At 38.1% G+C, this 15876-nt stretch overlaps 1 protein-coding gene across 3 annotated transcripts in view; it reads left to right on the top strand.

Annotated features, from left to right (window-relative positions):
• The window catches only part of LOC149818814 (uncharacterized), a 250458-nt gene that overhangs the window by 137564 nt on the left and 97018 nt on the right, over positions 1 to 15876 (top strand). For all 3 annotated transcript variants that reach the window (XM_089984377.1, XM_089984379.1, XM_089984378.1), the window contains one exon: positions 10367 to 10472. In XM_089984377.1, the coding sequence (XP_089840503.1) occupies positions 10367 to 10472 (106 nt within the window). The remainder of the gene's footprint in view (positions 1 to 10366; positions 10473 to 15876) is intronic.

The following is a 15876-nucleotide window of genomic DNA, read 5'->3' on the forward strand; positions in this document are numbered from 1 at the left end:
ATCCTTGATGTAACCCAACCGTTATCGGAAAATTATTTGTCACCCCTCCACAAGTGCGGACATTGGTTACTACTCCTTCATACATATCTTTAATTATACTAATGTACTTGAGAGAAACACCTTTCTTCATCATTGTCCACCAGAGAACGTCCCTAGGTACTCTATCGTATGCCTTCTCTAAATCAATAAAAACCATATGCAAATCTTTGTTCCTCTCTCTATATCTTTCAATAAGTTGTCTAAGAAGATGTATAGCTTCCATAGTTGATCTTCCAGGCATAAAACCAAATTGATTCTCCGATACCATGACAACCTTCCTCAACCTAGACTCAATCACCTTCTCCCAAAGTTTCATAGTATGACTCATGAGTTTTATACCACGATAGTTTGTGCAATCTTGTATATCACCCTTATTCTTATATAAAGGCACCAAAGTACTCTTCCTCCACTCATTAGGCATCTTATTTGTTCGCCAAATCAAGTTAAAAAGATTTGTCAACCATTCTAAACCTTTCTCTCCCAAGCATTTCCAAGCCTCGATAGGTATACCATCTGGGCCAACTGCCCTTCTTGATTTCATTTTCTTCAAAGCCTCTGCAATTTCTTTCTTTTGAATCTTGCGCATGAAGTCACGATTTATCTCATGAAAAGGAATGGAGAAGTCTCCAAGATCTTGAGCATGACTATCATTAAATAGCTTATCAAAATAATCTTTCCATCTCTCCTTAATCTCCTCATCTTTGACTAAAACCCTTTGCGTTTCATCTTTGATACATCTAACCATACCCAAATCCTTCGATTTCCTATCTCTCATCTTTGCAAGCCTATAAATATCCTTCTCTTCTTCTTTGGTATCCAACTTGTCATAAACCTCCTTATATACCTTAGCCCTCGCGTTTCGAACAACTTTTTTAGCTTCCTTCTTTGCTATCATATACTTCTCCAAATTCTCATTATCACGACTCTTACTTAGATTTCTATAACACTCTCTTTTAACCTTAATAGCTAATTTGACATCCTCGTTCCACCATGATGTATCCTTACCTAGTGGTGCACCGCCTTTAGACTCACCCAATACCTCCTTAGCTACTTTTCTCATACCACCCGCTATCTTATTCCACATTGATTCTGAATCCTCCTCGAGACACCAATCAACTTCCTTAACTACCTGCTCTACAAACATTCCTTGTTTAGCTCCTTTCAGTGCCCACCACTTAATTCTAGGATCTATCCTATGTCTATCCCTTTTGCGGCATTGTCTAATTCTAAGATCTAAAATTAAGACTCTATGTTGTGTAGCTACACTTTCTCCTGGTATAACCTTACAATCGATGCAACAACCCCTATCTCTCTTTCTAAGTAGGAAAAAATCTATCTGACTCGTATTAACCCCACTTTTAAAAGTTACTAGGTGAGACTCCCTCTTCCTAAACCAAGTGTTTGCTAAGATCATATCATAGGACAAACAAAAATCTAAAATCCTTTCTCCACTTTCATTTCTTTCTCCTATACCATAGCCTCCATGGATATTCTCAAATCCATCCCTACTAATGCCTACATGTCCATTAAGGTCACCGCCGATGAAAAGCTTTTCTCCATAAGATGTCTCTTGTACTACTCCATCTAAATCTTCCCAAAATTGATGCTTAATGGAATCATCTAAACCTACTTGAGGTGCATAAACACTAATAATATTAATAATATCCGTACCTAATACTAATTTAATAAGTAAAATTCTATCACCATTCCTACGGACCTCAACTACATTATCTATAAACTGACGACTCATAACAATCCCTACTCCATTCCTATTCCTATTTATTCCTGTATACCAAATCTTATATCCCCAAGGTTCTATCACTTTAGCTTTCTCACCTACCCATTTGGTCTCTTGAAGACATAAAATATCAATCTTTCTCCTACACATAACATCTACTAACTCTACCAACTTACCAGTTAAAGACCCTATGTTCCAAGTGGCTAACCTAATTTTATGGTCTTGGACTAACTTCTTTACCTCCACCCGTCCAACAAAGTGAGGGAACCCTTGCCTATTTGACACCACACCCGGGCGCCGGTGTGACGCGTCGCTTCTGGGCGACGACCTAGCAACCCTTGCACATTTATCACTGCCTCCGGGCCTAAAGAGTACAACGCGTCGCTCAGTAGGGAACGCCCCAACGAAATTCTCATGTTGGTTCATTTTCATAGGATATGACAAAGTTTTTATGCTGGCTGTCACAGGCCTACCACAACCCTCCTCCTTTATCCGGGCTTGGGACCGGCTGTGTATAACTACATATATATGTGTGTATAATCATAAATAAATAGAATTATTTTTGGGAATAATAATTAGTATAAAAAAACCAAGTATTTAAGGTTGGATCCGTCATTAGACCCAAATGGATCCAACATGTGGATCTAACATCTATAAAGTGGTCTTTATATCCACATCTATAATAAAACTAATAATAATAAGAAGAAGAAATAAATAAAATTTTAATTTTTTTGAAACTTATCCGAGGATCCACAGTTGGATCCATTTGGATCCAACTTGTGGATCCATATGGTTTGGAGTCGGGTTACGGGTCTCGGGTCCGGACCCGAGCCACACCATGTGTAACACCCTTTTTAAAAGATAAGGGTTGCCCGATAAAACCCTAACAGAATCAAGAAAGGGGGGCAAGAGGGGGGGGGGGGGTACGCAGGGCGTAATCGATCTCCCCCCCCCATCTCGACATGGAGGGGGGGGGGTCTTGGCCGATAAAAGGGAGTGGAGAGGGGGCCCTCTTCACTCGTCTCTCTCTCTCTCTCTCGTCCCTCGTCTCTCTCTCTCTGTCTGTGTGCGTGCGCCGGAGGCAGGGAGGTCGCCGGCGAACTTCGGCCACCAACAACCACGACAGCAGCGAGGAGCGTCAGTGCCTTCTCGTCTCCAATCGCTGGAAGGATCGCCGGAAAAGCTCCAAAAAGGTACGGTGCTCCTTGGAATCGGGGTGAGGGATCAAACATGGATTTGATTCCATGTGTGGGTTTGAGGGGAGGCTCCACTGAAATTCTGTAGTGGGGATTTTTTTGTGAATCCCATATGGGAAAACCCCAAATCTTGGATTTTGGGGGTTTCGGTTGTTATGAAAAAAAGGAATGGGAGAAAATTATGAGGGTTGACGGAAACCCCAAATAAAATAAAATTTGATTTGGGGGTTTTCGATCTTGGATCCAAATGGAAGATTCGGTGGATAATCTTCTAGGTCATTTTGTTTCTATGTTGGGTAAAATGTCTAATTTCCAATGATAACAATAACCAATCTTGAATAAATAGCTGTTAATTTTGGATTTGGACTCTAGTGTGTGAACAATTATCTTGACCTTTGTAGCCAAGTTTTCAGTTGGCTGTTGTGGACTATCTCATTAGAGGATTTTGTAAACTAGTTTGGTGTTAAGCACCGGTAGAACCCGTTGAGCATTGTACTGATAAGGCTAAGTGCACCACTGATTCTCAGGGCAGATGATGTAGACCTGTCATCCATCGCTATATCTGGCCATAGCGCACAGACTTTTCAACATCATATGTTTTGCTTTTCTAGACAACAGTTCATGGTTTCTCAATAATAGTAGACCCCATACGCCATGTTTTTGCACTAAAATATAGTGGAGGGTGCATTTTTATGTGTGCCTGGCCATTTCTAAAAAGTGAATGTCTGGAAGCATGGTTTGAACAATTCAGTTGTCTTATGGCCTCGTATCCTTCCAAACTTAAATGAACATGGGACTTGAATCATCTCATGCAAGTCGATGCTCATACACACAAATTTGCAGCCATTTGAGTCGAGAACATACTGTTAGTTGGGCGTCCAACCCTAAGTTTTCACTTGACTGTTATCAATCAGGTTTAATGGAAATATGTTCCAGATTTTAATAAATACTGTGTATGATATAAGTCTTGATATAAATAAAAGGGAAATCTTGGAACATATACACACCTACATATAGGTGTCAAGAACAGGTTGGAATGTTATCTCTAAGAAGGTTATGTAACTGTTATTGTTATGATTTTGGTACTCGTGAGTGTGAGCATGACTCGGGTACTGGTTTTCTTCTTGAACATGTACGCTTGATTAATATGTGAAATTGCACATGTACACTCACATTCAAAGGAAATGTGCATTGGTTAATACACGTATATGATGTAGCTACCAAACATAGTGAAAGTGCATATGGTTGAGTAATTACATGTACATGTTTGGGTTTATATTTGCATGAATATATATGCTTTTTGGCATTTTGGCTTAGTGTTATGAATGAAACACTACTTGGTTTTATTATGTGATGCACCGATGGCCTAATTGGACCATCATTGGCCTGGAGAACCGTGGATTTGGTTTTCTTTCATATATGTTTTAACTGCATCACTTAAACCACATAAGATGGTTTGGCACATTACTATACTGTTCTAGTTGATTATACGGGCTGGAGTTCCGTAAGGGTCCCCGTAAGGGAGGATGCGGGTTTTAACTTTACTTTTGCATATAGTGTTGCAAACTTAAGGAAATAACTTTAATAAAGAAATAATTAAAACAGTGTAATATACATTATGGGATATCTTATTTGGAGTATGAGAATCTTAGATATCCGGTCTTGGGGAGACTGTGAGGATACAAAAACTTCGTGTGCTGTAATTTTGTCCCATGAACCCGATATTGAGGTTCTTTCTCCTGGCCACGGTTTTAGGGAGAATCCGCCACTTTACCCGGGAGTGGTGTGTTTGACACAACTGTTGTTATGGTACCAAGGAAGTGGCACTTGTGGGCGTGGGGTGTCCCTTGTGTCCCCGATATTAGATGTGGAGGTCTAATGTTCCGAAGGTGATTCGGTTAAGGGCTAAGTTGGAACCTAGTAATAAAATACAAATTATGTGTTAAGCTACCCTGGGAACGTACTTGACCTCGAAGATTGTACCCGTTTGGTGTATCCACGGGTAACGGTAATTAAAAAGAGGAACTTAAAGCTGCGTGCATTTAATAGGGCATGCATATGGAAAGATAGAACATAAATGAAAGATAACAGAAGAAATCATGTATTGCACATAATCATGCATTTTTCTGTTATGCATTAGATCATGCATGTTTGAATCATTCTTGATATCATGACATAATTTGGTGGTAGCATATGATTTACTTCGTGAAATCATGCTGCAAGGTTTGACTATTTAGTTCTTGATATATGACACTGTTTTACTGTTCTTGACTGGTGAGTATATGCAATTATTGGTAGTTATGGATATTTGAATGTTGCAAATTTTATATCTGCACTCACTCAAATCACTGCATGAAATCTTATCCATGTTCTTTGTCTCACCTGGTTTCTTTAGAAGTAGCTGTGTTCAGAATTTCGGTTCTGACACCCTACTTTGTTGGTTTTTCACAGGATATGGTGAACAGTGAAGTTGGACATGCATCTGGGGATGGATGAGAGTCATACTTGAGCCTGACGGCTTCAACAAAGGACAGAGTGGATCTTTCTTAAATTCTTCTTGCTTCTTTCCAGTTGTCGCTTTATTTTCAGTTGAATAAAATCTTGTCTTTGAAATTTTCTCTTACTCATAAATAAATGAATTGGTTTGGTTCTTATGGATGATGGTTGCAACTTCGTTTGTGGTGGTTGGGTTATCCAATGGAAATTGGAACTGTGAGGACCCCAGATCTCTGGGAAGGTTTCCGCAACTCTTAGAAAAAAAAATATTCCGCATTTTTAAATGGTATGAGTTGGGGTCGTTACAGTGAGCCTCGAGAACATGTTGTTCTATGTTTTAGTTGTTTTAATGCATTGCAACAAATCAAATGTGATATTGTTGTTTTACCGCACTGTTCTTTGTTGCCACGGGTTGTGGTCTCGTGAAGAGCTTGGCATGCTGTTTTGCAAGCTCATGTTATTAATTTTTGCACGTTGATTTGCAAATGAAAAAGAGATGAATTAATAACCAGTTAAAATAAAGTAAAAAACAGTGTAATTCATATTTCTCCTTGATGTCCTTGCTTTAATGTGAGAATCTTGGATGTTGCAGTTTTGGGAAAACCGTGAGGATACAAAAACTTCGTGTGCGTATTTTTGCCCATGAACCCGATATTGAGGTTCTTCTCTTGGCCACAGTTTTAGGAGAGTCCGCCACTTTTTCTGGGGGTGGTGTGTTTTGACACAGTTGTTGTTTTGGTATACTAATAAAGTGGCGTCAGTGGATTCTGTTTTCCCTGGTGTCCCCGACTTTGGATGCTGTTTTCCAAGGTTCCGATGGATGGTGTTGTTTCCTGATATCGGTCGAGGGCTAAGTTTGGAACCCGGTAATAAAATACAAATCGTGTGTTAAGTTATCCCAGGAACCCTACTTGACCTCGGGGACTGTACCCGTTTGGTGTATCCGCGGGCAATGGTAAATTAAAAAGAGAAATTTAAAGTTGTGTGCATTTAATAGGACATGCATATAGAAAGATGGGATCTTAAATGAAAGATAATAAAGGATTCATGCATTACACATAAATCATCCATATTCTTGTTATGCATTAGTTCATGCATGTTTACCTGTTCACTTGGTTGTTATATGTGGATCATTGCATGATGTCGATCTCTTTTGCATTTAATTGCCTTATTAATTAAATTGTGATCAATGTTACTTACTTCGTGTTTCATTTTGTTCAATGTTTAATTCTGCATGAATGGTTAATTGTCTTATGAATTGATTATAACCGTATTCCTCAAAATATTACACGGATCCTATTTATGCTCTTTTTCTTATTTGATTCATTAGGGAAACTTGTACGCAGAATTCTTCGGATTTCTGACCCTATATTTTTATTGGTTTTTCTCAGACACAGGGAATCAGTGAAATCGACTTGCTTCTGAGGGGATACGAGGGTCACATTTGCTTCAGACTGCTTCACTTACGGACAGAGTGACTCTACTTTTGTTTCGTTTAGTTCTTATTTCATGCAGTTGTTATTTCACTTTTGACATTGAGTATGGGATTCTTATTGATTCATTAATAAAAGAGTTTAGTTGGTTGGTTATGGATGATAAATGTAAGTTTGTTTGTGGTGTGTGGTTATCCAACTGAAATTGGAACTGTAAGGACCCCAGGTCTCTGGGAAGTTTTTTGCAACTCGTAGAAAAAAAAATTCTGCATTTTTCAAATGTATGAGTTGGGGTCGTTACATCAAGTACCAAATCATGAAATCCATCGAGCAAAGATTAATCATGTGTTAATATGCCCATTTGCCTGAACAAAAGTCTGTACATCATAATCCTTTGGGCGTGAAAAATACATATATCAAATTTGTTTGAAAGGCATCGGCTACCCCTTCCCCAGTCGGCTGGGGCTTGGCTCCAGACCAGTCAAATCAATCGGCTGGTCTGGCAGCCCCCTCCAACCCGAGCTTGTCGGGCCAGCCGAACAATTTAATTCAGCTGGGCTGACAGTCAGCCTGGCTGAAAAACAAATATCACCTCTTTTTTTTTTTAACACATGATATACTCTAAAAGCTGTCAGCCGAACCCACTCGGGTATGCCCAGCCGGCTCAGCAGACCTGGTAAGCCCATGCCATCTGAATTCGGTTCATCTGGGCCTGACATCGCTGCCAATGCATGGCCGAGTCTGGCCAAGTCTCGACCGCGACTCCACAAATAAAATTTTGTAAAGCACCAACATACCCTTTTTATCTTTATTATTGTTTAACTGCCTGCCCAGCCGAGCCCACTTGGTTGGGCCCATGCGGCTCGGCAGGCCTGGCAGGGGTTGTCAGGTCTACACCTGCCAGCAGACTGCTGGGCCTAGCGGCTGCTGGCCCTGGCAGCATGCTAGACCTGTCCATAGGCCCGGCCCAAGCAGAAAAAAAAAATTAAGTATAAGACATCCGATATACATGCCTATGCAACTTTATCTTGCAGGAATTGCATATATATACATATGTATTTTCAGGTTGCATGAATAAGAAGAGTTTTATAACTCACGAATGCATGAATATGCATATGGTCCTTCAGTAGTGAATGATTCAGCACAAGCAACCACGTTTCTACATATTTTCAGCTTAGGCATGCATCCATAAACAAGCCAAATTGCAAAAATACATGTAACTATTTGCTTTTGCCTCCCGCATTCTAAGATCTCACCTACATTAAATCTTTACCAGATTTGCACATGTTTCAAACATGGCAAATCTGCCCCGATTGAGGGATTCACAAATACAAACATCAAAAATACATATTTTTCCCAAAATACAACCCGGAAAAGAAGAGCATAACACCCATATTAGAGTAAATATTCGGATTTACTCTTTTCCCATGGCTATTTTCTAAAATCTTGCATGGAAGTCAAATCCATGCTCTTTCTCTCATTCGAAACAAGAAAAGAACCCGTACCTTGACCGTGAATTGAAAAGAAATATGGATTCGATGGTGAAAACGTCGGACAACTGGAGATCAATTGATCTCCCTCTTCTTCTTCCTCTCTTTTCCTCTCCTTCTCTCTCCTCTTTCTTTTTTTTCCCTTTTTCCTTCTCTTTCTCTTTTTTTTAGTTTAAATAGACCAAGATGGGGGTGACGACCCCCCCTCCCTTCTCTGGCACTTTCTAGATGGGCTGGAGATGGGGAGTTTCCTCTTTTGAGGAGTATCGCACCCACTCTTTCCAAAATTTCAAAACTCTTCTTAATTTGACTTTTTCAAAGTTTTCAATTTTTAAAAATCTTTTCTCAAACCTTCTTAAGTTTTCTTAGGCATATCTAGGGACTCTATTTAGAAGTCCTAAACAACCATAAAAATAAAATTCGGAATTAAATAAAATTAATTAATTAATTATTAAATAATTGATAATTATCCAGAAACTTCCAAAAGTTGCCAAATTAACTTGGGAGGCTTCTTAACACTAATTAACTTCAATTTAAAGGTACAAAATGAATTTAAAGTTGGAAATCGTTGGGCATGGATTTGGATCCAGATCCAAGATCCAAATCCATCTCCAAAAATCCAAATGGGTCTTGAGCTGGATTAATACCAGATTAATATTGGTCTTGAATAGAGTCCAGATCCATATTAATTTGGATCAAATCCATCAGTTTTAGTCTGATCCAAATCCAGATCCGAACCGACAAACTGCTCTTTTTTCGAAAAATACGATTTTCGGGCCAACCGGAGCCCGAATTCAGAAAAGTAAAATATCATTGTGCTCGAAATTCCAAGACGCATCCAACGATATATAACATGAACATGAATTTTGAATTTCGCTTGAATTTAAAAGTCAAAAATAAAACTTTTTCTCATGTTTTAAGTGGTTCGTTTAGGCCTTGACAATGAGACCTGGGCCAAGCCTAGATTCAAAGGCATCGGCCTAAAATCGAGAATCTAACAATTTTTCCTTTATACTTAGCCAAATTTTTCGAAAATCTCAAATTTACTAAGTGTGAAAATACGCGATATTACAATGGTAGGTCTAATAAGCGACAGTTTTCTGGCGGCAAGGCGCAACAACCATCAGACAAGAAGTAGAAATTCGAGCAAAGTGACTATCAAGACCACTAGCAGCAAAGGCAACTACAACAGCTACACACCCAGCATAACGGTCCTCAGTGTAACCAGAAGCATCCCTTCAGAGTTTTCCCTCTTTCCACTGGGAATTGTTTCAAATGTGGTGCAGCAAGGGCATATTGCTAAGGTTGGTCTGAACTAGCAGGGAGCTCAAGGCAAACCGCAATAGAGCCTATACAACAACAAGGGCAGAAGAGGAATAACGGGTGAGTATATGGTACCATGGCCGCGGAACTGAACAACCAGGGCGAACCTTGTGAAGGCAATTTTTGAGGCATAGGGAATTTAGTTTTACCATAGGAGATTTCTTTTTTGTTAGGGTATTGTGATCCATGAACGATATACATAAGCGTTACCCACACTTTTTCAGTATGTTATAATTTCGTGAACCAAATTCTTTTAAGGGGGGTAGGGATGTAATATCTCGCAAATTTTGCCTAAATTTAAAATTATAATAAATGTAATTTTTTATTAAATAAATGAATGTTGTGTTAAAGATTTGATGTGACATGTTTCTTATAGTTTTCTATTGCAAGTGAATAATTTCTTGAATAGCTTGATTATCTTTACTTATCCCACTCTGGAGGGTAAAACTTGTGGGTTTGATGGCCTCCTGCATTAAAGATGTTATCTGAATATAACTTTTCATTTAATGGCTGTTTAGTTGTTCTTTCCACATATTGATGCAAAATGTAGAAAAAGAAATGTGTAATTTTGACAAATTATCTTATTAGATGATATAAACTTTTTTTTCCTGCTAATCATAGCTAATGTTTACATAATGTGGCTGATTCCAGAGTCCAAATGGAGTTTGGAATATATTTGGTGGAAAGCTTGCATGGGGTCCCGAGGCTATTGTATGTGATGATCCAAACTTCCAAGGTTGTGGAAATCCTTCTAGTGGTACGAAACTCACTGGGTGGTACCTTTCATCATATTATTGTTCAAATAACATGATTATGCTCCCATGGACCATTTTATGCAGCATTTTTCTATTTTTGATGTGAAATCTCAGTATATTTCTTCAGTTTGTAGATGAAATATAGTGTCGTTTATAATTACTAGTAGCAAAAAAAACTTCCTTTATAAACATCTTTCTCATGTCTTGACTCAAGCAAGGTTTTTTAGTTATCATATCCTTCTGTGTTCGTGGAGTTCTAGTCCTGCTTCAGTGTTTCAAGTTCTTATTGAACGTATTTTCAGTCTAGATGCAGTACAAAGTTGGACGTTCTTCATGCGATGCATTTTAAAGGGAAGAGCATAGATGTTTTTGCAAGCATCCTTGTGAGATAAGATAAAGGCCTTTTTGGGAGGTTGTCATCTTAGATCTCATGTCCAGGGCATTGCACTAAAAACAAGTCTAAATGTGACGTGCAACCATATAATGATACCGTATACTTAAGAAAACTTTCTTCCTTTTATTTTGGAGAACAGACCTATCCTTTGGTACTAGTTTCCAAATCTTCTGCATTAGATAAAACCAGAATGGACAAAATGAGAATAATTCATATTATCATAATGTGCTGAGGGCAATGCACTTGACTGTTTGAAACTTTGAATCCGCAACAATGCCTCTTCTCAAATTTTTGACATCCTAGATTATGGCCTAAACAACTGGAGATATAAAACAGAGATTTGTGTGGTTACTGGCATACCGTTTCGAGTAAAAGCAGATTGTAACGTTTTTTTTTTATTCTGACACAATTTTCTTAATATTTTTTATAATAAAAAAATAAGAAAATTATATTGAAAAAAGGAAAAGCTACCATCTCAATTGCATTTTCAATTATGTAAGGGATGCTGTTACAAGCCTTGTATAATTCGTTCAAGCTGGATATTTTGGAAGAAATAAAAGTAAAAGGATTTTTTCTGCAATGAAATTCATAAAAAATTATAAAATTTTATTTTAGGAAAATATGAAATCATGAATCTCATTATTCAAGTAAAATCATACGAAATTATCTGAGTTTTTGGAATCAAATTTCAAATAAGTATAACTAGCCATCTATTTACTTAACCTAGAGAGGGGAAAAGCAATTTCATATGGACCTAGCATGAAAATATAGATGCAGGTGAAGGATCTTTTTTTCACAAGACATACACACACACACACACACACACACACACACATATATATATATATATATATATATATATGAAGAGGAATGAAAACCTACCCACTAAAAAACATGCCAAACGTGCCCAATGGAAATTTTTTGTTATTTTTTTCAAAATTCTGACTGTACAGACGTGTTCAGCATGATTGATTTACTGTAAATCGACACTTGGATCATTAATTTTGGATAGAAAAAATAGCATTTGGAGCCTAAAAAATTTATGAAAATTATACGCCATTGATTTTTGGAACTTATAAAAACCTATCCAACTCATGAGTCATACTATGAAACTTTGGGAGAGGGTGATTGAGTATAAGTTGAGGAAGGTTGTCATGATATCGGAGAATCAATTTGGTTTTATGCCTGGAAGATCAACTACGGAAGCTATACATCTTCTTAGACAATTTATTGAGAGATATAGAGAGAGGAACAAAGATTTGCATATGATTTTTATTGATTTGGAGAAGGCATACGATAGAGTACCTAGGGATGTTCTCTGGTGGACAATGATGAAGAAAGGTGTTTCTCTCAAGTACATTAGTATAATTAAAGATATGTACGAAGGAGTAGTAACCAATGTCCGCACTTGTGGAGGGGTGACAACCAATTTTCCTATAATGGTTGGGTTATATCAAGGATCTACATTAAGCCCTTTCCTATTTTCTATAGTGATGGATGAGCTTACGAGATCAATTCAAGAAAATGTGTCGTTGTAACGACCCTAATCCATACCCTTTGAAAATGCGGAATATTTTTTCTTTCAATGCGTAAACCTTCCCAGAGATCTGGGGTCCTCACAGTTCCAATTTTTATTTGATAACCCAATCACCACAAATGAAGTTGCAACCATCATCCATAAGAACCAAACCAATTTCTTTATTTATGAGTAAGAGTAAATTTCAAAGACAAGGTTTTATTCAACTGAAAATAAAGCGACAACTGAAAAGAAGCAAGAACAACTAAGACAAAAGAAAGAGCCACTATGTCCCCTGTTGAAGCTGACAAGCCCAAGTATGACTCTCATCCATTTTCAGTAGCCAGTACAGCCTCATTGTTCACCATGTCTTGTGAAAAACCAACAAAGTAGGGTGTCAGAACTGAAATTTTGAGCACTACTTCTAAAAAAACCAGATGAGACAAAGAACATGGATAAGATTTCATGCAATGATTTGAGTGAGTGCAGATATAAAATTTGCAGCATTTAAATATCCATACCTACCAACAATTACATATGCTCACCAGTCGAGAACAGTAAAGCAGTACCATATATCCAGAACTAAATAACCAAACCTTGCAGCATGATTTGAAGAAGTAAATCATATACTACCACCAAATCATGTCATGATATAGATAATGATTCAAACATGCATGATCTAATGCATGACAGGAAAATGCATGATTATGTGCAGTGCACGATTCCTTTCTTTCTTTTTTATTATCTTTCATTTAAGTTTCATCTTTCCATATGCATGCCCTATTAAATGCACACAACTTTAAGTTCCTCTTTTTAATTACCGTTGCCCGCGGATACACCAAACGGGTACAATCCCCGAGGTCAAGTAGGTTCTCAGGGTAGCTTAGCACACAATTTGTATTTTATTACTAGGTTCTAACTTAGCCCCAAAAACTTAAACCAGAAACACTGGGATTTTTTTTTCAGCGGAATCATTTTATAACTCATGGTTAAATGAATGGAGTGATACAGGTAAAAAGATTTTCAAACAATCGACACATCCTTTATTTCACTTCAGTTCATGAACTTTACAAAAGTATATTTACAAAGAACGAATCTCTGATGACATATCAGTTACAAGTTGGCTAGGGAACCAGTAGATCAAACAGATATCAAAACCTCTCCTGTAACCGCTTGTGGTTACTACTCAGGACCTGAAAATGTTAAAATAGAATAGGAATTAGACTACCACGTCTAAGCAGGAATTTTATACTGATAGTGCAAGTATATCGTGAATCGAGTGTGTGGTATGAGTGGCATGGTTGATCTTTAGTGTATATCAAGACAAGTAAGCACTATGTAACAAAGATCTAAATTCATGTACATGAGCAGGTGAACAGTTATATAACAATAACAACTATGCTACATTAATGTGCAGGTGAGCAGTTATTTAGCAATAACAAATATGCAACATTGATAAGCAGGTTATTTAGATCACGAAACCACGTCATTGAGTTAAATGCGTATTCGTATAAATATATATGATATATATATATGCATATATATTTATTTAATTGTCCTTTTTAGTTAATTGAACTCAATTCAATTGTCCAAGTCTTTTGTGCAATCTGCCCCTACCTTTGGGAGTTGCAAGCTTGCTGGCGTCTGCAAGTGTAAGCGATGGACGGCTCGGGTCGCGGAGCGCGAGCAGGATCCGTCGCACGAGCTGCAAAAGTAACGATCTTAGCAAGCTAATACCAAAAATAGAAGGTCAGGGGTACTGTCGTCGTCCTGACGTAAGGGAAGCATAGGCAGGGGCATCGTGCTCTTGCGCACCTGCTATAAGCGCAAGAAGCAGGGGCAGGGGTTGTGAGCTCCTGTTAACCTGTGTCAGCAAACAACGATGCAAGGGGGTGTAAATTTGTCTATGAAAAGACAATACGCATACGAGCACAAAAAATGTAACGACCCCAACTCCTACCTTTGAAAAATGCGGAATAAATTTTTTTTTTTTCTAAGAGTCGCGAAAAACTTCCCAGAGACCTGGGGTCCCTACAGTTCCAATTTTAGTTGGATAACCATACACCACAAAGCAACTTACATTTATCAATCATAATCAATTCACTGAATTCTTTTATTAATGAATCAATAAGAGTAATATGTTCCATGTCAAAAATGAAATATCAAATTGCAGGAAATCAGAAGAACTAAGAGAAAATAACAGTAGAGCCACTCTGTCCGTAAGTGAAGTCGTCTGAAACAATTGTGACCCTCGTATCCCTCAGAAGCGAGTCGACTTCACTGATCACCTGTGCCTGGGAAAAACCAATAAAATAAGAGGGTCAGAAATCCGAAGAATTCTGCGTACAAGTTTCCCTAATGAATCAAATATGAAAAAGAGCATAAATAAGATCCATGTAATATTTTGAGGGATACGATTATACTCAAATCCTAAGTCAATTAACCATCCATGCATCATTAAACATTTAATAGGAGAGAACACGAAATATATAACATTGATCACAACTAAATCAATAAGGAAATTAAATGCAAAAGAGCTCAACATCGTACAATGATCAACATAAACAACCAAGTGAACAGGTAAACATGCATGAACTAATGCACAGCAAGAACATGCATGATTTATATGTAATGCATGAACCATTTATTATCTTCCATTTAAGTTTTCCTCTTTCCATATGCATGTCCTATTAAATGCACACATCCTTAAGTTCCTCTTTTTAATTACAGTGGCCCGCGGATACACCAAACGGGTACAATCCCCGAGGTTAAGTAGGGTTCCCGGGGTAGCTTCACACACAATTTGTATTTTGTTACCGGGTTCCAAACTTAGCCCTCGACCGATATCAGGAAACAACACCATCCATCGGAACCTTGGAAAACAGCATCCAAAGTCGGGGACACCAGGGAAAACAGCATCCACAGGCGCCACTTTCTTGGTATACCAAAACAAACTCACAGATGTGACTAACACACCACTCCCGGGTAAAGTGGCGGCTCTCCCTAAAACCGTGGCCAGGAGAAGAACCTCAATATCGGGTTTAGGGGCAACAATGCACACGGAGTTTTTGTATCCTCACGGTTTCCCCTAAATCGCAATATCCAAGATTCTCATACTCCAGATGAGATATCCCAGAATGTATATTACCCTGTTCTTATTCATTATATTTTTAATTAAGTCCATTTCTTTAAGTTTGCCACACATATGCAAAAGTAAAGTGAAAACCCCGCATCCGCCCCTGCAGGGACCCATTCAGGACTCCAGCCCGTATAAACCACTAGAACAGTATAGTAATGTGTCAAACCATCTTATGTGGTTTTAGTGATGCATTTAAAACATAAGTGAAAGAAAACCACACCCACGACTCTCCAGGCCGATGATGGTCCATTTCGGTCATCGATGCATCATAAACAAAACCAAGTAGTGTTTACCCATAACATAATGCCAAAAGCATATGCACTCATGCAATCATAACTCGACTATAAGCATGTCGTT

This window comes from Nuphar pumila, chromosome 13 (genome assembly GCF_984573655.1).
Source record: "Nuphar pumila chromosome 13, dmNupPumi1.hap1.1, whole genome shotgun sequence".
NCBI lineage: Eukaryota > Viridiplantae > Streptophyta > Magnoliopsida > Nymphaeales > Nymphaeaceae > Nuphar > Nuphar pumila.